General features: G+C 46.3%; 2 protein-coding genes across 2 annotated transcripts; both read right to left on the reverse strand.

Annotated features, from left to right (window-relative positions):
- Positions 1 to 7,490: 7,490 nt before the first annotated feature.
- LOC311580031 (olfactory receptor 8S1-like) lies at positions 7,491 to 10,668 on the reverse strand. The gene is made up of 2 exons (XM_084751190.1): positions 10,629 to 10,668; positions 7,491 to 8,460 (listed from the first exon to the last, which is right to left on the reverse strand). Exon 2 carries the CDS (start codon positions 8,438 to 8,440, stop codon positions 7,505 to 7,507), a length of 936 nt encoding a protein of 311 aa, XP_084607316.1. The 5' UTR covers positions 8,441 to 8,460; positions 10,629 to 10,668; the 3' UTR covers positions 7,491 to 7,504.
- A 7,108-nt stretch (positions 10,669 to 17,776) lies between these two features.
- On the reverse strand, positions 17,777 to 18,734 carry LOC311580032 (olfactory receptor 8S1-like; the record flags this gene model as incomplete). Its single annotated transcript, XM_084751191.1, has 1 exon — positions 17,777 to 18,734. Exon 1 carries the CDS (start codon positions 18,704 to 18,706, stop codon positions 17,777 to 17,779), a length of 930 nt encoding a protein of 309 aa, XP_084607317.1. The 5' UTR covers positions 18,707 to 18,734.
- Positions 18,735 to 21,488: the final 2,754 nt, after the last annotated feature.

The following is a 21,488-nucleotide window of genomic DNA, read 5'->3' on the forward strand; positions in this document are numbered from 1 at the left end:
AGAGTGTCTGTCTGGCTTCTTTCTAACTCCTTGGCCAGAGAAATTCTCATTTTCAGTGATGCCCAGGGTTAAGACACACCTGGAGGGTGGCAAACCCCTTCCCTTTCCACTCATGCACCTTAAGAAAGGAGTTTATAAGCGGGGAGCGGTAGCACACGCCTGTAATCACAGCACCTGGAGGCAGAGGCAGGCGGATCTCTGAGTTCGAGGCCAGGCTGGTCTACAGAGTGGGTCCAGTACGGGCAGTGCTACACAGACAATCAAAAAATCAAATCAAATCAAACGAAAGAAGCAGAAAACTCCAGTGAAACGCTAGCTCACTTATTTCTATCAACTGAAAATCAGGTAAGTTCTATGGACATTGTGCTGGCCACCCGACAGTCATGCGACAGTTTCTTTTGTGGTATGCTTTGCCTTTAGAAGTTTAACTGATCATCAAAGTCATAGCAGGACACAATGAAACAGTGTTTATGTCCACATGAGCCCGCTGAATCGAATTGTGATAGATTGGTTTGGTGGAGGGAATTGTGGGAGGTTGGTGACTGGACACAGATGTGGAAACCTTAGGAAGTGTAAATGCACGCTGTCTCAGAGACTAGCATCTGGATTCGTGCCTTGTATCTACTGAGGGAGAAAATTTTAAGTCGGATCAAGTTTATTAAAAATGGAAATTTAGAGCTGATTGGGTTATTGGAGAACCTTTATATATACTTGAGTGTCCCTATTGGGTGATATTTTCTCCCAGGCTTATTTGGCAGCATCTATAGTCTTTTGGTCACTGGCCTCTACTCAGTAGAGGGCATGGACACTGATAAACTTCTTACAACACACAGATCAGTCCCCCATGACAAGGCATTGCTGTCTTAGTTATGCCAACTCATTATTACTGATACTGTTGTATTTTCATTTCCATTCAATTGAAGAAAAAATTTTATTCCTTTATTTCATTAATGGCTCACTTATTATTTAATAGTGAATTTGTGCATTTTATGTAGATTCTGTTTTTGTCTTTGTTTTGTGCCGATTTCTGGGTTTAGTCCAATGTGGACAGAGAAGATACATGAAGGTATTTAGGTTTTTCTGTATTTGTTGAGGCATGCTTTGTTTTCTAGTATGTGATCTATTTTTAAATAAAATTTCATGGGCCCATGAAGTATGAGGTGGCTTGATCTCAGCTGACGATTTTTTTCTGTCTAATTTTTGTGTGAAATCCATTTTGCCGACACGTGCTTGCTTCCCAGTTCCATTTCAGTTGAAGACCCTTCTGCATCCTTTCACTTTTGTAATTATTGTAATTTTTGTCAAGGGCCGTATCACTATGGACTCAACGTGTTTTAGATAAACTAAAAGGAACACAAGCAAAGGGTGGGGGTTGGGGGGGCTTCTTCAGACAAGAGTGGCAGATCCAACCAAGTGCAATTCCAGCCATGACAACATCATTTCAAGTCACTCACCAGCTCCAGATGGATGGTCCTGCCACAGACATCCACTCTGGCCGCCTACAAAATGAGAAACACCAATGGAGAAGCCCAGTGACCAAAGGGACGTGGCCACATGATGTGGGTACTCAGTTCAAGAACCGATAAGGGGCCTGATGTGATGGTGTGCACTTTTAGTGGGGGGCAGAGGCAGGTGACCTCTAGGAGTTTGAGGCCAGCCCGATCTACATAGTTCCAGGACAGCCAAGGCTATCTCAAAACAAAACAAACTGAAACAAAACAATGACACCCCCCCCCGCCTCAAACAAACCCCAAACCCCAAATCCTGGAAGGGTTTGGGAATGAGAGGACATTCACCTTAGTCCCAATGGTTTCCAAGAGGTCACTAGTTTATTGTAAAAGATTCAACAAAGGAGGAGTCAAATTACATGAGATATATAGGAGATGGCGTGGGAGGCTGTGCACAGACAGATGTCGCAGGATCTTTGATCTCAGTGTGATCCCTGAGATCGTGAACTGTAAAAACCTGTCATGGCTCCCATTGTGATCCCTAATATTGAACTGTAAACCCCCATTTCTTGGGGTTGAGCCCTAACACACCTTTAATTCAAGAACTTTCTGTTTGTAAACAGGTGATTAAGGTGTGCTTCAGCCAGCCCTAGCACAGACCTTTAATCCAAGAGCGTTCTGTACGTAGGATTTAATAAAGTTAACCCTAGGTCAAGACAAGAGGCGGAGCAAGAAGCTGGCTGAAAAGGGTTGAAGAGTAGGAGGAGAGCTGAGTTGAGTCTAAGCCAGCGTGGAGAAGTAGAAGGGGTCTTTGGCGCTTTTAGCTCTTGGGCTTTCCTCTTGGGATTTTACCCTCAGCTCTTTAACTTTTAGCTCTTTGGCTCTTAGCTCTCTGGCTCTTGAGCTCTTTAGCACCTTAGCCTATGGCTGTTTAGGTCTTGAGCCAGCAAGCCTTTGCTCTTGGGTTTTTTGGCCTTTTCCTCCTGAGCAGTCAGATGAGCTAGTGACTGTTTGGGGCCTTCTCCACTGGGACTTAAGCTGAGTAGGAAGGCCAGCTGGATGTTTTCTCTGCCTCTCTGAACCAGCAGGTTTTCAACCCCAGCATCCGGTTCCTGAGTCTTTATTGGTAAAACAGAATGACCTGGGATTTTCATATAACATGACAGACAGGGCTTTCCTGCCTCTCAGTGCTGTTCTCCCATTACCTCAGTGTGTTCACCAACCCAGAAGCTCTCTGTTCAAGAGCTTTTTTTTTTTTTTTAAAGCACATATACTTGTATTTATCTTTGAGAATTTTATACATGCAGACAATGTATTTTGAGTATATTTATCCTCCCTCTTCCCCTCCCCTTCCTTCATGTCCCTCTTTCAGCTTTATGTTCCCTTCTTAAAACAAACAAACAAACAAACAAACAAACAAACAAACTTACTGAATCCAATCAGTGCTGCCCACGTGTTCATGGGCGTGGGGCTATTCACTGGAGCACTGCCAACCTATTACACTTTTAAGGAAAACTGACTCCCTTCCCATAGCAGCCATCTATTGTCAAGGTCCTTGGCTAGGGGGGAGGGGGTGATGTGTCCTTACCTCACCGTGCCGGAATGTTGACCGGCTTCATCTTGTGCAGCTCTTCTGCAGGCAACCGCAGCTGCTGAGAGTTCATGAGAACAACAGTCTTGTTATGTCCAGAAGACTCTTTTGCCTTGGTCCTCACTGGATTCTGGTTCTTACACTCTTTCCTTCCCTCTTCACAGATATTCTCCGGGTCTTTGGAGGAAAGGGCTTGATGTAGATGCCCCACTGACGGCCGAGAACTCCACTGATGCTTACTCTCTGAACTTGGACCAGTTGTGGATCTTTTGGGTAGCTGCTCTACAGATGCTTCTCTACTGAGGACTAGCGCTGCATTAGTCTGTAGGTGCAAAGACACATATTTAAAAGGCACTTTGATGCTATGTCCAGATAGCAAAATAACAGTGGTAGATTCACTTCTAGGACTCATGAGCTCCCCAGCTACAGGTTCTTGGCCAGATTTAAAGCACCAGGCATGCGTTTCATCCTGTGATGTGGGCCTTAGAACCAGTCAGAAGGTGGTCAGCTACCTCCGTAACAACATTCATGTCACTATTGCAGCTATGGGCATATCTTTTCATGCCATTTGCTACTACAGTTTTCAGGATTCACATTTTGGTACTTGACTTCACAGCCCGTAAGCATTTACTGATAGGAGCATCTCTTATTGTTCATTGCCAACCCCCTTTACTCTACCTAAGTTTACACTAATGTGGCCCAGAGCTCTTAGACAGCATCAGGATGAGATCTGGTGATCAGACAGACCAAGTATGTGGTGAGAAGGTGGAGACGTTCATCCCTGAAGAAGCCTGGGGATGAGACATCACCAACTCCTTAGTATTGGTTGCTGAGCAGGATTCGATGGGTAGACCCTATTGATGAAGGCACCACACACTTTGGTCCCAGGACTTAGAGAAATCAAGCTGTTCTACTCACTGGGAAGCTTCCTCCCCAAAGGCTAGCATTCATCAGTACCAGAAGATGCTAGGCAGGCTCCTGGGGGAGAAGAGACATCAAGATGGAATCTCAGCATAGCTTTGATTTGGTTTCCCCGATGGCTAGTGGGTTTGAACTTTCATGTTTACTATTTGTAAAAGTCAAAGTCTCTCAGCTGTGGGCTCCTATAAAATAAAAAGTAAAAATACTTTCTTACTTCAAGAGGGAAGAACCAGAGCTCGGTCACAGTTTTTAAAAATATATTTTATTAATTTATTCATATTACATCTAAATTGTTATCCTATCCCTTGTATCCTCCCATTCCTCCCTCCCTCTCATTTTCCCCTTACTCCCTTCCCCTATGACTGTGACTGAGGGGGGCCTCTTCCCCCTGTATATGCTCATAGGGTATCATCAGTCACAGTTTGAACAAAACCAAACCAAACTCCAACAGCGTACATAACTCAATGTCCAATTGTATGGGATTCACTAATGATCTTCTTGATCCTCCAAGGGGTTTGGGTGACGTCTCCAGCTCTGCCCTCTGTAGTACACACAGCATGTTTTTTGGCTCCAGCTGGCTCCACTCCACTGCTGCTGCTGTTTTCGGTGGCCATCCATGGCAGTGGATCTCTGAGACACTGGAGTCTTCTGCTGTGACTGGACTGCACTTTCACCAATGGCCTCGCCAGCCTCTTCACGGTGCCAAACCTCAAGTCCTGTGCATGACCCTTTCAACCCCATGGCTTCAACTGAGACCGAGGGTGCACCTTCACCAAAGGCCTCTCACAGTGCCAAGCCTCAGCTGCTCTCCATGACCCCTCCAGCCCCTCAAAACCAGTCCCCCTGGTGTGGCTGCTCTTCTGTTAACCACGCTCGAGCAGGAGGTGCAACCTTGGAACACAGCTTTGTGCTGACCCTGAGGAAGCATTTCTCGGAAGACTTCACCTCCATGATGCTTGTCTCCTTGTAACCACAGCCCATCTTTCAGCCTCAGGGTGACCAGCATCCGTTGTCCCAGCAAAGCAAATGGTTGGTTTAGTGGTTCTGGTCTTTTGTTAATCACAGCCCAGCTGACCAGACACCACAGATTCTTCACACAAAAGGCCTGGAAGAGTCTTTGTTTCCCTCTGACAGTGCACAAGCCAGGCCTCCATTGTCTGCCCTGCTCTCAACATTCTCATCCTCCAGGCTCCCACAGAACATCTCGCTGAGCTCTCAGCACCCAATGGCATTTCTAGCCCAGAGTTCCAACGTCCTTCCACAGTCCCCTTGCCCCAAACAACACAGTCAGGTCTGTCACAGCAGGCACTCCATGGTCCTAGTACCAGTTTCTGTCCTAGTTAGGGTTACTTACTGCTGTGATGAAACACCATGACCACACAAAGTTGGGGGAAAAAGGGTTTACAGCTTAGGCTTCTATGTCACAGTCCACTACTGAGGGAAGTCTTGGCAGGAGCCTGGAGGCAGGAGCTGATGCAGAGGCCACGGAGGGATGACTTGCTCTCCATAGCTTGCTCAGCCTGCTTTTGTATAGCACCCAGGACCACCAGCCCAGGGATGGCACCACCTACAATAGGCTGGGCCCTCTTGCATCAAGCACTAATTAAGAAAATGCCTTACAGCTGTGCATAACGGAGGCGTTGCTCAATTGAAGTTTCCTCCTTTCAGGTAACTCGGGTCAAGCTGACAAGAAACTAGGCAGCACTGTGTGTCTGTTTGGCTTTAGTTTCTACGTTCCCTTGTCACCCCAGTTAGGTCAGTACCTAAGCCATGCAGATAATAGAAATCCAAACTGGTCAGAAGAGACTATTGTGGGGATGCCCAGCCCTAAGTAATCCATCAACAGTGTAACCCTCACACCCACGGCTCAGGCAACTGCGTGGAATACAGAGGGGAAAGGCTGCAGGAGGCCGAGGGCCTGGATGCCTGCTGTGAAATAGGGTCTTCTAGACAGGACAGTGATGACGCACTCAATGGAATCCCAACCATACTGTCGCCCACACGAGATCTGAGCCACGGCAATGCCAGTTAATGTCTTAACACATATGGGAGCAATTTCACACAGTCCTACCCTTAGCTAAAGAGCTGTAGGCGATCGACGGCTGCTCAGGAGGGAGAATCAGGGTTCTCCAGAGGTGAGCGCTCAGATGAGTGGTCAGCTCTAAACACATGAACACTCGAGCAACACTAAATGGACTCAGCGTGCTTTATAACACAAACACCCCCCCCCCCCACATCACACACACACACATACACACAACACACACATCACACACACCACACACAGACACACAGACACACACATCACACACAGACACACAGATACACACAGACATACAGACACACACACACACACACCCCCACATCACACACACACACATACACACAACACACACATCACACACACAGATACACACACAGACACACACACCACACACAGACACACAGACACACACATCACACACAGACACACAGATACACACAGACATACAGACACACACACACACACCCCCACATCACACACACACACATACACACAACACACACATCACACACACAGATACACACACAGACACACAGATACACACAGACACACACACACACACACACACACACCACAGAGACACAGACACACACAGATACACAGACAGACACACAGACAGACAGACAGACAGACAGACAGACAGACAGACACACACACACACACACACGCACACTAGTGACCACAGGAGACAAGGTCACAGATTTTTGATGGAGGATGTGGCAGGAGTTGGAGAAGGGAGAGGAGGGGTGGAAATCATATAAACTCAGCATGAAATTCTTAAACAATTTAAATAAATTAAAAAAAAAAAGACTCTGCAACATGAAGTTGTGGGGAGGGTGGGAAGGAGGCGCGGGTGCTGAAGTTAGGGGTAGGGGGGTGGGTACAATCACAAAACTTCAACTGTATGACCGTCTCAAAGGACTGATAGCAGTGTCGTGGGGCTCCTCACCGTGGCAGCGTGGGCTGACGCTTCTGCCTGCTTTTGGGACTCTGTCTCTCCTGCTCGGTTGCCTCATCCAGCCTTGGTACGAGGGGAGGTGCCTAGTCTTACTGCAACTTGACATGCGTGTTTGGTTGCTATCCCTGGGAGGTCTGCCCTTTTCTGAAGGGGACCGGAGGAGGGGCGGCTGGAGGCAGGAGAAGGGAGGTGATGGTGAGTGACTGGGGGGAGGGGAGGGAGGGGAAACTGAGGTGAGGATTTGATGTATGAGAAAAATAAATACATTAAAAAATAAGATATCATTTCAAGGGTTATAGCTCTAAGCTGTAACTTAGGAAGAAAGTTGTAGAAATGTCAGAGAATAAAACAAAGACAAGACAGGCCATATATATTAGATTTAACTTTATCCAAATACAGTTTTATATACTTTTTTCCCCCATTGTTAGTATAGCCAGGGAGAGAGGCACAGGTGTCCCTTTAAGTCAGTGGTCTAAAACTCTCCTTTAAGCTCAAGCACTTGGCAACACTGACTCTTTTCCCGCCATTCCGTGTCTTGGTCATCACTCCAGGTGACGCAAGCATTTCCCTAATGTCCTTTTCACAGCCGCCTTCACCTCCTGGTTCTTCAGGCTGTAGATGAGGGGGTTGAGCATGGGGGTGACCACGCTGTACTGCAAGGAAGAGAGCAAATCGAGGGAAGAGCCAGAGGTGGGCATAAGATAACGGACCAAGCCTGACCCAAAAAATAGGACGACGGCTAGGATGTGCGAAGAACAAGTATTAAACGCCTTGCTCCTCCCTCTGGTGGACTTCATGCTCAGGATGGTGGACACAATCCGGGCATAAGAAAAGAAGATTGGGAGAAAGGTTCCCAGCCCGTGCACCAAGGTGGAACAGACCAAGATGTCAACATTGATGGAGATATCAGAACAGGACAGAGGGAAGAGGGAGGGCAGCTCACACGTGTAGTGGTGTATGGTGTAGGCCTCACAGAAGTCCAGATTCACAGCCAAGAGCACAATGACGGTTGCGTTGAGAGAGGCCACGCCCCATGAAAGCAGAACCAGCTTCACACACAGCTCGATGCTCATCATCTGGCCGTAGAGCAGCGGGTGGCAGACAGCTGCGTAGCGGTCATAGGCCATCATTGACAGAAGAAAGGCTTCGGTTCCCGCGGCGATGAACACGAAGAAGACCTGAGCCAGGCAGCCCTTGACGGAGATGCTTTTCTTCGAGCACAGGAGGTCCTTCAGCAGCTTCGGCACCGTGACGCTTGAGAAGCAGAGATCCAGGAAGGACAGGTTGCTTAAGAAGAAATACATGGGAGTGTGGAGGCGGGAGTCAGCCCTGATGACCAGCAGCAGCAGCAGGTTCCCGGTCATGGTTAGAAGGTAAATCCCCAGGAACAGCACGAAGAGTAGAGCCGCGATCAGGGGGTCGTCGGAGAGTCTGGTGAGAGTGAACTCTGTGATGGCGCTGTGGTTACCCCAGGCCATGTGTGGATGGTGCTTCCTTCCTCGGAATAAAGTAGAAAGAGGCGATCTCTCTAATGATCGTGACTATGTCCTTTGGGGTCCCATCTAGGACGCCCTTCTGCGTTGCCTGGTCTCTGCTCAGGCACCTCAGAGCTGCCCTCACCTGTATCTCAGTGAAAGTTTCAAATCCTGTTTGGTCACCGTTGATTTCCTGTTGCAGTGTTCCCATGATTCAAGAGAATTCCCTCCATTTCTCAGGAGCGTGTACAGGAAAAATGAGTGTCACTGGACCACCCGTCTACTCACCGTCTTAGCTTATATTGTACTCTTTCTACAGTTTAGAAAATTTAAAATGCATAACGCATATTTGCAGATACTGACCCCTCCCCCTCCCTTTCTCTCTTTGGTTCAAGGTCATTCAGTGGCTCTTTTCTGGGGGTGATCTCCATTAGGTACAGAGGACACAGTGCCTGGGGCCATGACCTTTTGGTGGCAGGTGGAAATGTATTTCTATAAGATTAGAAAAATCTGGGCATGGTTGTGAAGACTTAGCTCTCAGCACTTCAGAAGCTAAGGCAGGAGGATTGCTATGAGTTCCAGGCCACCTTGGGCTACATATGTATTACTAGGCTAACATCAGGTACGAAAGGAAAAGTTATCTTTAAAAAATTGAAGAAAACAATGGCTGTAAGGAGACTAATCTTAGTCATCTTTATGACCATAAAGTTGTCTTTATAATCATAAAATAGCAATTGAATTTTTATAGAAAAAGAGACCTACAAAGTGCATGAAGTTGTATTGGCCCCGAAGACAGCACACTTAACTTCAGCAGCACCTCACACAGAAAGAGCACTCTCTCAGTCAGGGCCTCAGCTGGATTCATAGAAAATCTGTAGGAATAGCTAGGAAATTCTTATGCCTAGGATTCAGGGTTTTGTCTCTTATATTTCCTGTGAGAATTTTGGTGACCAGGGATATTTTGTAATGTCAGCTTGGCAACAAGCAAAAGAAACTAAATTAGAGACACAATTTTGCTTTAGCTGTCAAGTCAGTGTCTAGCTTGGATTACAGTGATAAGTTTTATACACACACACACACACACACACACACACACACACACAAACACACACACATACACAACTTTGATGTCTCTCTGCCTTTAATCTTTCAGCCCTTTTACTTATTTTTGATATAAAAATATTTGCTTCTTTCTGTATTGTATTTTCAACCCCTTAAAACATATCCTCCTTTTATTTGTACAAATCTAAATAAATTTCCATGGGTTTTCCAATGTCACCTAAGAGACAACTAGAAAGACAGCCTGCCTGGAAGCTTCCTTCTTCCACCCACAATTCCTCCTGCTTTGGTCATAGTCTGAATTGTGTGTGTGTGTTTTCCGCTCCTCATGTCAAATATGTTTTTCCTTCTCCAGACTGAGACACAGACCGTAATTGCACCAACTGTCTCAAACCGTCACCTGCTTTGGGCACCACCTCTGCTCAATCCGTGCCAGTTTCAGGCCATGCCTCTTGTGCTGCTCTGGAAGCCCCCCCACTCTGGGCATGCTTCGGACACAAGCAGAAGTATTGCTCATCTTTTCAGAGCTGCAGATTTTTCAAGGATGCTCTCACTGGCAGAGCGCATCCTTCAAATCGCTGCAGCACCCTCTGATGCCCTCCATTTTGGAGAGGCTTCAAACGGCACCACCATTACTTCAGTGTACCGTTTGCATTCATGGTGTCCACGTACCGTTCTTTTTTCATCCGCTGTGTCGTTATTATACCCTTATTATAGTCTCTAAAAGATTCCTTACCTAAATTCTGTGTCCTAGAGGGCTAAGAGTTCAATGTTCACGGTAATGGTGATTCTACAAATAATATAAACCCGACTATGGGCTGTGTAAGTCAGTCATCACCCTGGGTAAAGATCCTGTTCACTTGCCCCTTGCAGTTCTAATTTACCAATATTCCGCTTCTGTTTGGTTGCTATAGCCAGGGTCTACGGTTGTCTTCTGCATAAAAACGGTGTTTTATGTTCTTATTGAGGCAGCTGTGACTCCCAAGCCGCCTATCCTTGCCAGGGGTCTTTAAACAGGTGGTCACTCTTTAAAGAATAATTTAAAATCTGATACGTTAGCGACTCTACCAACCCAAGCTCCAGCTTGTCTTAGCTCCAAGTCTGGGTCACCTGCGTTCCTGGATGAACCTACCTTTGTGTGCCGGGAGGTGGACAGCTTAGAGCCAGCGATGGGCAAACACGGGCAGCTGGAGAAGCTACTTTCGAGGATTCTGCGCAGACCTAAAACAAAACAAAACAAAACAAAACAAAACAAAAACAAACAACAATGTTGAAAGCACATACTTTGAAATCTACATAAGACAAATAGGAGACATTTTTTCTGTGAAGATTGGATATTTTAAAGTGTCTGTACACGATGTGATCCTGAAAACCTCTTCTGTTTTGTTTCTTTCTTTCTTTCTTTTTTTTTTTTTTAAAGGGGCCTTCAGTATAAGATAGGAGCTTTAGGCTCTTGTGTTAAGAACACTGAGGCATCACTGGAGGACCTCTGCCCATCGTCTCTGTCTGTATCCACATTTGTATGAGAAGGTAGAAGCCACCTCTCTCATTTTCAAGTTATAACAAGGTTGTGAGACAAGAAGTGGCCTTTCCACACTAGTTACTCAAAGACGTTAGAGTTAGGGGCAGGTGTAGGGGGTGAGGCAGGAAAAGGTGGTGGGAGGACCGTGGGGTCCGAGGACCAGCGTCCAGACTGTGGGCCCACGGGGGATCAGCATTGGGGTGGACAGCAGTGCTGGCAGCAGGAAGGGTTGTCCTCTGAATTGTCCTCTTCTGTGCACACTCGCACTGTTTGCAGTGTGCCCGTGGTGAGCGGATTTGAAGATGGTTTCAATTCCAGCAAAGCTTTAGTGAGGCTCCCCTGGTTGGAGATCTGGGCAGGCTGGGAAATGAGTAGCCCGACACCACAGCATCCATGTGTATACCCTTACTGCATCCTAGGCATCTGCTACTTTTAATCTTTGCACACCTCGGAGTGAAAGGGCTTGTGCGTTACTGCCCTTAAGACAGTCTATAAGGAATTACTGTCCTTAGCGGTCCACAGGGAAGGAATAAAGACCCGTCTGATATGGTATCGAAGGCAGAGCGTATAGACAGCCTTTTAGGAAGCAGAGGGACATTTGGGAGGAAACGCCAGGAGGACGAGGGAAATGCCAGGGGTTAGGAACTGCCCACCCCTAGCTTAGGGATGAAGGATGCTCAGAAGACCAAGACGAACAGAATAGATCATTAAGTGTAAGAGACGGATACAGCAAAGGGCAGTGGCAGAATTAAAGCAGCACATAGACAAACACGGGGTGCACAGGAAGATCAGAGATTGTCACCTTACCGTTCCCTTGGCTTCTCTTGGAGGAAGTAGATGTATGTGTTCTCTCTTTCTCATCACGATAGACATTTCACAAGGGAAAAAATATTCTTCATATGAGGTAACCCCAACTCTAGGAGTCTGACCAAGCACAAAACACAGGCTCTCTCTTAATATTAACTCAGGGTTAGCATCTCAAGTCCAGAGTGCCATTCTGCAAGGCAGAAGCCTGGAGGAGAAGACCAGGGCATTTTCTGCAGAGCCTCTTGTATGTGGAACAACAGGCATGCGCCACAGGCAAGCTTCACTTTCGAACCTCCTCCAGCAATTCCAGGTGCCACACTTGACTTCATCTATTTCTTCAGTGACTTTGACTATTCTTGGAGAAGTGCTATGTAAGGAGAAAAATTGCCCTAGCAGAACCAATGAGAAGGCCCTCTGTGCTCAGGCAGGTACCCAAGGGAAACCGAGCCAAGGCCAGGCTCCCTGAAGCCTCAGCCTGAAGCCGAGCTTGGCTTCCGGCTTGCTGAGAGGTTGAGTCTAAAGGCACAGGGGATGACCCGCAGGGCAGTATTTGAACCTACGATCTAAGACAATCATTTAAAGCCTAGAAGTCAGTTCTTATTAGACTAGAGGTGGTGGAGAAAAGGAAAGGACTTAAAGAAAAAGACACAGCTAGAACACGGCCATTTTCTTCGTGGCAGCGTGGGGCTCAGAGTGCCCTCAGGCTGTTTTTGAGGGAGCACAGTCTGACACATTACAGATTGCCTGTCATTTGCCTAGTACACACTGAGTTTTCACTATTGGTTTATTTATTTTTGAGTTCGATTCTTAAGTATCTCGGGGTGGTCTTGAACTCACTATGTAGCTGAGGATGACCTTGAACTTCTGATTGACACCTGCCACCATGCCTGGTTTTGTGCGGTGCAGGGGCTGGCACCCAGGCCTTTGTTAAATGTAGGCAAGCACTGTACCAACTGAACCTTAGTTCCAAGTTTTCTTTATTTTTTTTTCTGCCCTGAAAGAGATACTGAGCCTTGGATTTCATTTCATGAATATGATTTAAAATTTTTAACCTTAGGGGTGTGGGTGTTCTGCCTGCATGTATGTCTGTGCTCAGCACCCAAGGAGGCCAGAACAGGGTGTTGGATCTGAGGCCACAGGTAGTTTTGAGCTGCCGTGTGATTTCCAGGAATCGAAACCAAATTCTTGAGAAGAACAGTCAGAGCTTTTAACCACTGAGCCATTCTCTCCAGCCCCACATACAATGTGTATTATTTATTTATTTTTTTTGGTTTTTTTGAGTCAGGGTTTCTCTGTGTCACCTTGACTGTCCTGGACTCACTTTGTAGTCCAGGCTGGCCTCGAACCCACAGTGATCCACCTGCCTCTGCCTCCCGAGTGCCGAGATTAAGGCATGAGCCACCACGCCCGGCTACAATGTGTATTTTTAAACATTTTGTCAAAACAGAGATAATTCTGGCATAAAAGCTTACTTAGGTTAAAAGCTATCTGAGGTATACTTTTTATTATTTGACCAGTGGTATTTTTTTTTATCAGTGGTATTTTAACGGAGTTAATATGTAAATAACAAGCACAGAGGCTGCCTTATTCTGAATTGAGCTGAAGTGATGAGACATCAATAAAACATTCATTTATGCATCATTTCTTCAGTAAGAGGTGAAGACCAGGCATAATGAGAAACAGAGGGTCCCAGAATGAACAAGTCATAGTGTGAAAACCAAGTTAAAGCTTTCTTATGTGGAAATAAACTCTCTCTCTCTCTCTCTCTCTCTCTCTCTCTCTCTCTCTCTCTCTCTCTCTCTCCACACACACACACATACACAGACACACACACACACACACACACACACACACACACACACACACACACACACACACGCCACTGGGCATCCAATTTACAGACTCCTACTTGCTAGGCAGACACTTTATCACTGAACTACAACTTTGGGCCCAGTGTTATTTATCAAAAGTTACCCTTTGAGAGAACTTAAATCTAGACTTGACTGATTCCTGGGCAGCTGTTGGCTTGTTAGCAAAGAAACACCTCAGTTCCAGGAAGCAAGCAAGCAAGGTCCACGCGGTGCAATTCTGGCAGCATCTGTAGCATGATGCTCCTACTGATGTGCTGGCTGGTCTTCTGTTGACTTGATACACAGACTAGAGTTATCTGAAAGGAGGGACTTTCACTTGAGGAAAATGTCTCCATCAGATCTGGCTATCAGGCATTTTATTAATTAGTGATTTATTGGGAAGGGCCCAGCACATTGTAGGTAGGGCCACCTCTGGGCTGGTGGTCCTGGGTGGGCAAGCCACGCGAAGCAAGCCAGTAAGCAGCACTCCTTCATGGCCGCTCCATCAGCTCCTGCCTTCAGGATCCTGCCCTGCTTGAGTTCCTGTCCTGACATCCTTCCACGATGAACAATGCTGTGGAAGTGTAAGTCATATGAACCCTTTCCTCCCCAAGCTGCTGTTTGGTCATGATGTTTTGTCACAGCAATAGAAACCTACCTAGGACAGCTGACATGCAGACCCAGAGCCAGAGGGTAGAGCCGGTGCCTTTGGTGCTTCTGGAAGGTTAGGACTTGATGTTTCTCAGTGAGGATCAGAGCCGCCCTGTAGACTTAGAAGGGGGGTGGGGGGAGGGGACAGGGGCTGCATCTTTTCAGAGCTGCCAGTTAATGCAGAGCAGGTCCGAGTTAGCCATTTCCATCCTTTATGATCTTATGGGAGATTTAAAAATACATAATGTAAATCAGGGCTGAAACACTCTTGAAAGCTTTAACTCCTCATTGACGCTAAATTAGGGAACAAATGCGAATTAAAATGAGACAGGTGGTGACGACGTGATTTTCTTTCTTCCTTCCTTCCTTCCTTTCTTTTTTTTTTTTTTTCTGAGACAGGGTCTCTCTGTGTTAGCCTTGGCTGTCCTGGACTCACATTGTAGACCAGGCTGGCCTCAAACTCACAGGGATCCACCTGCCTCTGCCTCCCGAGTGCTGGGATTAAAGGCGCGCGCCACCACCACCTGGCTGTTTTTGTTTTTTTGGTTTTGGTTGACAATGTGATTTTCACACCTTAGGTTTCTTCTGTTTTAGGTGCGGCAAACACGAAGGCTATGAGAGATTATTTTGTTAATGAGAAAAGTGCGTGGGATGACACGACGGATGTGTATGCTTTCAGCGTTTGATTGTTAGTTAATTTAAACAATATTTGTTTTGCGAATTATGAAGATATGTTCTATTTTATATGTTTCCTTTGAGATAAGGAAACATATCCAGTTTATAGATTATAAGCCCAGAAACAAGCGTGTGGTCGAAGCCATGGAGGTATACGGAATAATTCCAGGGAAGCATATACGTGGCAAAGAGATTCACAAGAACAGAATTTTGGGTGTGGCGGCGGCAGCAGCAGCAGCAGTGGCATTGTCAAGGGTGGTAGAAGTAGGAAGCGCAAACAGACTCAGGTAGGCTTGTCTTTATGCCTGGGGGTGACCCCCAGGAGGCACAAAAGGCAGAATGTCACAGAAGACAAGGAGCGAAGGTCCTGGAAGGACACATCTCGGGCCCCTTCATGGTTACGCCTTCTCTGATGTTCTCCACGTGGCCATATTAGTACTCATCTTCCAAGCAGAAGAAAGACGTTAGATGAAGTAGTGCGCACTGCTGGAGGAAGGCCAGGCTGTGCGTGACGGCGTAGGGACACAGTTCCCTGTTCATAACTGTCGCTCACCCTCGACAGTTCCCTGAAGTCCACAGTGTCCTGATCAGCATCCATCTCTCTGGCAGTGAGTCGGTAGCTTATGAACATATGAATGTGACTTCTGAGAAGCAGAAGTGAAGGAAGGTCACTCTTTCTTTTTGGAGACAGCTTCTTCCCACCATAGCCTCTGAGTGCCCGACCTTCCCTTTTCAGCCCCTCAGGTACTGGAATTACAGGTGTGTGCCGTAATTCTTGGACAATTTTTATTTTTATGATGGGACAAAACAGTGCGTTTACACCTATAGAAAAGTACTTATAGAACAGGAACTTAAAAGTTAGGATAAAATGGTAACACTGATGTATCAAGGTCTACGAGGAGATGGTAAAGATTCATATGAACCAACACACACATGCACATGCATACTCACATTTTATGTTGTTTCTGTGTTTTGGCTATTGTGAGCGATGCTGCAATGGACAGAAGCATATAGATATATTTTTGAGATATTTATTTTAATTAATTTCAGTAGGTAAACAGAAGTGGGGGGGATCACTGAATTATGTAATTATTTATTTATTTATTTATTTATTTTCAGACAGGGTTCCCCAGTGTGGCCTTGGCTGTCCTGGGCTCACTCTGTAGACCAGGCTGGCCTCAAACCCACAGAGATCCACTTGCCTCTGCCTCCCAAGTGCTGGGATTAAAGGCATGTGCTGCTGCCGCTGCTGCCCACGGGGTGAGGGTGGGGCGTTACCTACTTTCTTGATTGTATAATTTGTCAAACTCTAATTTTGGAATGAGTAATATCTGGAAGTCTTATACATGAACCAGTCCCATGTTAATATTTTAATATAGCAGAGGCCATCAGTATGGACCTGTAGCGATAAAAACATATGGGATACATGAAAATATATGTGCCACATCAACACACGTGGGCTCAATCCCAAAAGTCGTATCGAATTTCTTTTTCTGGGGTCTTTGTGTTTCTGTAACCGTTGCTCATGCTGTGCACATCACAATCGTGCAAGTCTCAGCTGTGCCGAGCTTGGAAGGGAGCTAAGCACTAGGGAAGAGGAAATGCCCTGACATGTTTGCTTTTAGAAACCGGAAGCTCACGGACAGACATAAAAGTGTAACTAATTTGCCATTTTGAAACATAACTGACATGCTGAAGAAACAACAGGGCAGACTCGGGCTACCCACCAGCCACCGAGGTCGTAAGAACTTTAGGAAGTGTTGGAAAACACTCTTTCCTTGAGACGGTTGGTCAGTGTGAGAGTGGCTGGGTTTCAGAGCTCAATTTATGGTCAGCAACTTCCTGTGCTAAATTTGAGGTCCTAACAGGAAACTGGTGAACCTCAAGACTTTGGGTGAGAAATATTTAGACAGAGGCAAGTAAAAAAAACCTTAAGCCCCTTGAGCCAACTTTGCTTGGTACTGTAACGGCTTATTTTATATGTCAATTTGGTTAAGATTTAGTTGTTCTGTGGAAAGTCAGTCGGCCTGAGTCTGTTTTATAAGTGTAGTTAAGATTTGAGCCAACGTCTCTGACTCTGTTGCCTGCCTTTGGCTCCCTTTCCCATAGCTGGGCTGCCTTCTCTAGCCTCAATACCCAGTCCTACTTGATGTGCCACAGCGGGTTGATGTCCATGGACGGTCTCCCTTCTCTGAGAAGAAAGGGATGGAGGCATAGGGAGAGGAAAGGGGAGAGGGAGGGGTTGGGAGGAGAAGAGGGAGGGGAAGTTCTGATCGGGATGTAAATAAATAAATTAACTAATGAAAGAGAGATTTTTTTCCTTTTTTGTAAAGTTGTCATTAGAAAATTCATTGTTAGAGTAAGAATATTCTGGAGCAATCATTGGATCTTTTCTCTCTCCCTCCCCCCCACTTTTTTTGTGGGAGCAAGGAAACTCTGAACCTAGAGCTGTGTGCACACTGACTTGTCAAGTATTCTACCACTGTGCTGTGTTCCCAGTGTGTGTCTGTCCACCTTGGCTATTTTGTTGTCATATTATTCTACTCTATGGAATACGACTCTCCAAATAAAAGTCCAAAATCAAGAAGAGCCCACTATACCTCGGAACGATGAGTTTAGATGCTCAGGCAAGACACAGATGGATGCCCCTCACCCTGCCCCCACCCGCAATCCCCACCCCCCACCCCCCACCCCCGCCAATATACCCGACAGCGTGTGATTGAAGGATGTGGGAAAAAAAGAATATTATTGACATAGTTTTACGCAGCTTACTACCTAAAGCAGATATTTTCTCAGAGCTCTATTCACAGCCGCCTTCACCTCCTTGTTTTTCAGGCTGTAGATGAGGGGGTTCAACATGGGCGTGACGGCACTATACTGCAAAGACAGGAGCAAATCGAGGGAAGAGCCAGAAGGGGGCATGAGGTAGCAAAGAAATCCGGACCCAAAGAACAAGGTCACTGCCGCGAGGTGGGAGGAGCAGGTGGAGAAGGCTTTGCTCCTCCCGGTGGTGGAGCTGATGCTCAAGATGGTGGAGACAATGCGGGCGTAGGAGAAGAAGATCGGGATAAAGGTTCCCAGACCATGCAGTAAGCTGGAGCAAAGCAGGACATAGACAGCGATGGAAATATCCGAACAGGACAGGGGGAAAAGGGCAGGCAGCTCACACGTGTAGTGGTGAATGGTTTGAGCCTCACAGAAGTCCAGGTTCACAGCCAAGAGCACAATGACGGTTGCGTTGAGAGAGGCCACGCCCCATGAGAGCAACACAAGCCTCACACACAGCTCGTTTCTCATCACCTGGCTGTAGAGCAATGGGTGGCAGATGGCAGCGTAGCGGTCATAAGCCATGGCCGAGAGCAAGCAGGCTTCAGTCCCAGATGAAAAAAACACGAAGAAGACCTGAGCCAGGCAGCCCTCTACCGAGATGCTTTTCTTCGCGCACAGGAGGTCCTTCAGCAGCTTCGGCACCGTGACGCAGGAGAAGCAGAGATCCACAAAGGACAGGTTGCTTAAGAAGAAATACATGGGAGTGTGGAGGTGGGAGTCAGCCCTGATCACCAGCAGCAGCAGCAGGTTCCCGGTCATGGTTAGGAGGTAAATCCCCAGGAACAGCGCGAAGAGTAGAGCCGCGATCAGGGGGTCGTCAGAGAGTCCGGTGAGAGTGAACTCTGTGACGGCGGCGCTGTGGTTACCCCAGGCCATTTGCAATTATTTCCTTCTAATAAAGTGGAAAGAGGGTGAGGTTTCCTATGCTACTTCCTGTCACCCAGGGCATCATCTTGGCTGCTCCAACATTTCCCCTGCTGTTTGAACTTGAGCGACGGCATATCGGGCTGCTTTCCACACACCTTGGGATGCGCTTTACTGTTCTTTGCCGTCAGCGCTCGCTATTTGTTCGTGGTTCAAAGAATTCCATTTCTGCTCCTAATGGGCTTACTAGACTGCCTGGTTATTTACACATTGTGTTTTTCGCTACACTTTCTGGAGTAGCTCAGAAACCCTCATTCTCATTGTGTTTAAAGAACATTGTACCAAGTATGACAACAGGTTGTTCCGAACTTCCTTACTCTCCTCGCGCCTCTGTTCAGGACAAGCTGAGGAGTCTGATTTACCAGCACGTGAACTTTTATTAACATTAAAAAAAATTGTATTCACGGGACTTTCTTACTCTCCTTGTTTGTTCTCACAGTGATTTAGGAAACATTTCGGGCCTGGAGGGTTATTTTCATTCTGCCCCTGTGAGTGGTGCTGATGTCAAGTTGAAGAGCCAGGGGGAAAAATATTGCATTGTTGTTTTTCTAATTCCCCTCCACAATTTTCCTACCACAATATTCTGGAATTTTCCTAGCTTACCCTAGCTTGATTTTTCAGTCATTTCTGTCTTTCTTTTATTCCATTTTTTTTTTGAAGCTTGAGTGAAATTTTATTACAATTGAAAAAAAAAAAGAAAAAAAGAAAGAAAGAAACAAACAAACAAACAAAAAAAAACAAAGCACCACCACTATCAAACTCCTGTTAGGGTAGCAAGCTGTAAATCCCCACAGTTTCCTGGGGAAGGGAGATGGAGGGAGAGAGCCATGCTGTTTGAGTTAGGTGTGGAAGTCAGCCACCTGGAGGACAAGCAGTGACATGTCAGGGCCATGTGAAAAGGTGGAAATCCTAGATATCAGAGAAAGATTGCTTAGCCCCTGGCCAGCATCAGAAAGAAACAGAGGAGAAGGAAAAGGTTAAGTCACCCCTTTCTGACCCAGGACGTTGAAAAGCAGGTGTGCTGACAGACGTTTGTGGTGGCTCTGGACTGACTGCACAGAGGGCAAGATTTTCCAGTTTTTCATTTGTTTGCTTGTTTTCTTTTTCTGAGACAGGATTTCTCTTTCTAGCCTTGGATGTCCTGGATTCACTCTGTAGACCAGGCTGGCCTCGAGAACTCACAGAGATCCACCTGCCTCTGCTTCCCGAGTGCTGGGAAAGACAAGGCTTACATACTCCAGGCAGCTTTGAGCTCTCTATTTAGCTGAGAGTGACCTTGATCTCCTGGTTCTTGGCTTTAATGCTGGAGTTACAGTCAGGTGACAGGACTCACGTTTCCCCTTTAGTAACAGAAAGCCTTTCTCTTGTGGCTTTGCTTAGACTGTCTTCCATTTCAACACCCCTCTTTTTCTCTAGTGATCCAGACTCCTACATGCCTTTCACCCCGGCCCCCCAACACATATCTTGTTATTTCTTCCTCAAATACAGCTTACATTCTGCCCTCAAGAAGAGCAGATCCATCAGCCAAAGCTAAAGGGCATCTTAGATCCCAGTCAAGGTTACCTGTGCTCATAGGCAAAGAGATGATGCATCAGTGCGTGTAGCCTCAGCTGGACCCAGGCGTGCCGAAGAAGCTTGGTCATGTGTAGTCACAACCTCTGATGACCCTGCGTGAATAAATTCGTGAATGCTGCTGAAAACAGATGCTGTACTTAAGGTTTACGTAAGCAGTGTGAGGCGATAAACTTGTTCTATTGTTTTCAAGGATTTGGATATTTTAAAGGTTTTGTTTTTTTGTTTTTTGTTTTTGGTAGAGCATTCCTGATAATTAACTATTCTTTCATTTATAGTCACAAGGAGAAGCTGACACAGGGTCTTTGGGGTCCATGAAGCCTCACTCAAGAATAATGTAATGTAGCCATTTCCGGAATGTTTTTCCTTATAAACGTTCATATTCTGTATGGATGAAGGAATACATCTTTTTATACCATATGATTTTAGAATTAATCACAAAGAAAGGCTCCAGCTCTCTACCATCTTAAAGGGTTTCTTCGACTGATGTCGGAGTCATTTTGTTTTATCACAGCTATGTTTGTGTGTACGTGTGCGTGCACATGCGTGTGTATGCACACATATGTGAGTGCATGTGAAAGCCAGAGGTCACTGTGGGTTGTCTTCCTTAACTTCTCTCCCTGAAGTCTGAACTCTCTGATTCAGCAGGTGTGGCTGGCAAGCGAGGCCAGTGGCCTCCTGTCTTCTGTCTCCATCTCCCTGGGACTGGTATTATAGCGTGCACCACAGGCCTAGGCTTTTAAATGGGTGCTTGGGGCCAAACATGGGTGCTTGGGGCCAAACATGGGTCCTTATGTTCACACAGCAGCACTTTACCAATGTAGCCATTTTCGCAGTGCCTTGATTCTAGGGATTAGAAAAAACTTAAATTTTACCACACAATTCAGGCTGACCATGGTTTTTCTTATCTCATCTCCTCCCAGAGCCTATCAAACTCCACGTCTTCTTTCTCACTCTCTAGGAGACAAGCAGGTAAACAAATACCCAAACCAGAATAAAACAAAGCAATGCCCCCCCAAAAAACAAAAACAAAGAAAAACCACAAGAAGCACATACATGTATAAACACAACACACTCATAAAAATTCATTAAAAACATAATCAGAACGCCGGGCATGGTGGCGCACGCCTTTAATCCCAGCACTTGGGAGGCAGAGGCAGGC

Source organism: Acomys minous, assembly GCF_964271855.1.
Source record: "Acomys minous genome assembly, chromosome: 12".
Classification (NCBI taxonomy): Eukaryota; Metazoa; Chordata; class Mammalia; order Rodentia; family Muridae; genus Acomys; species Acomys minous.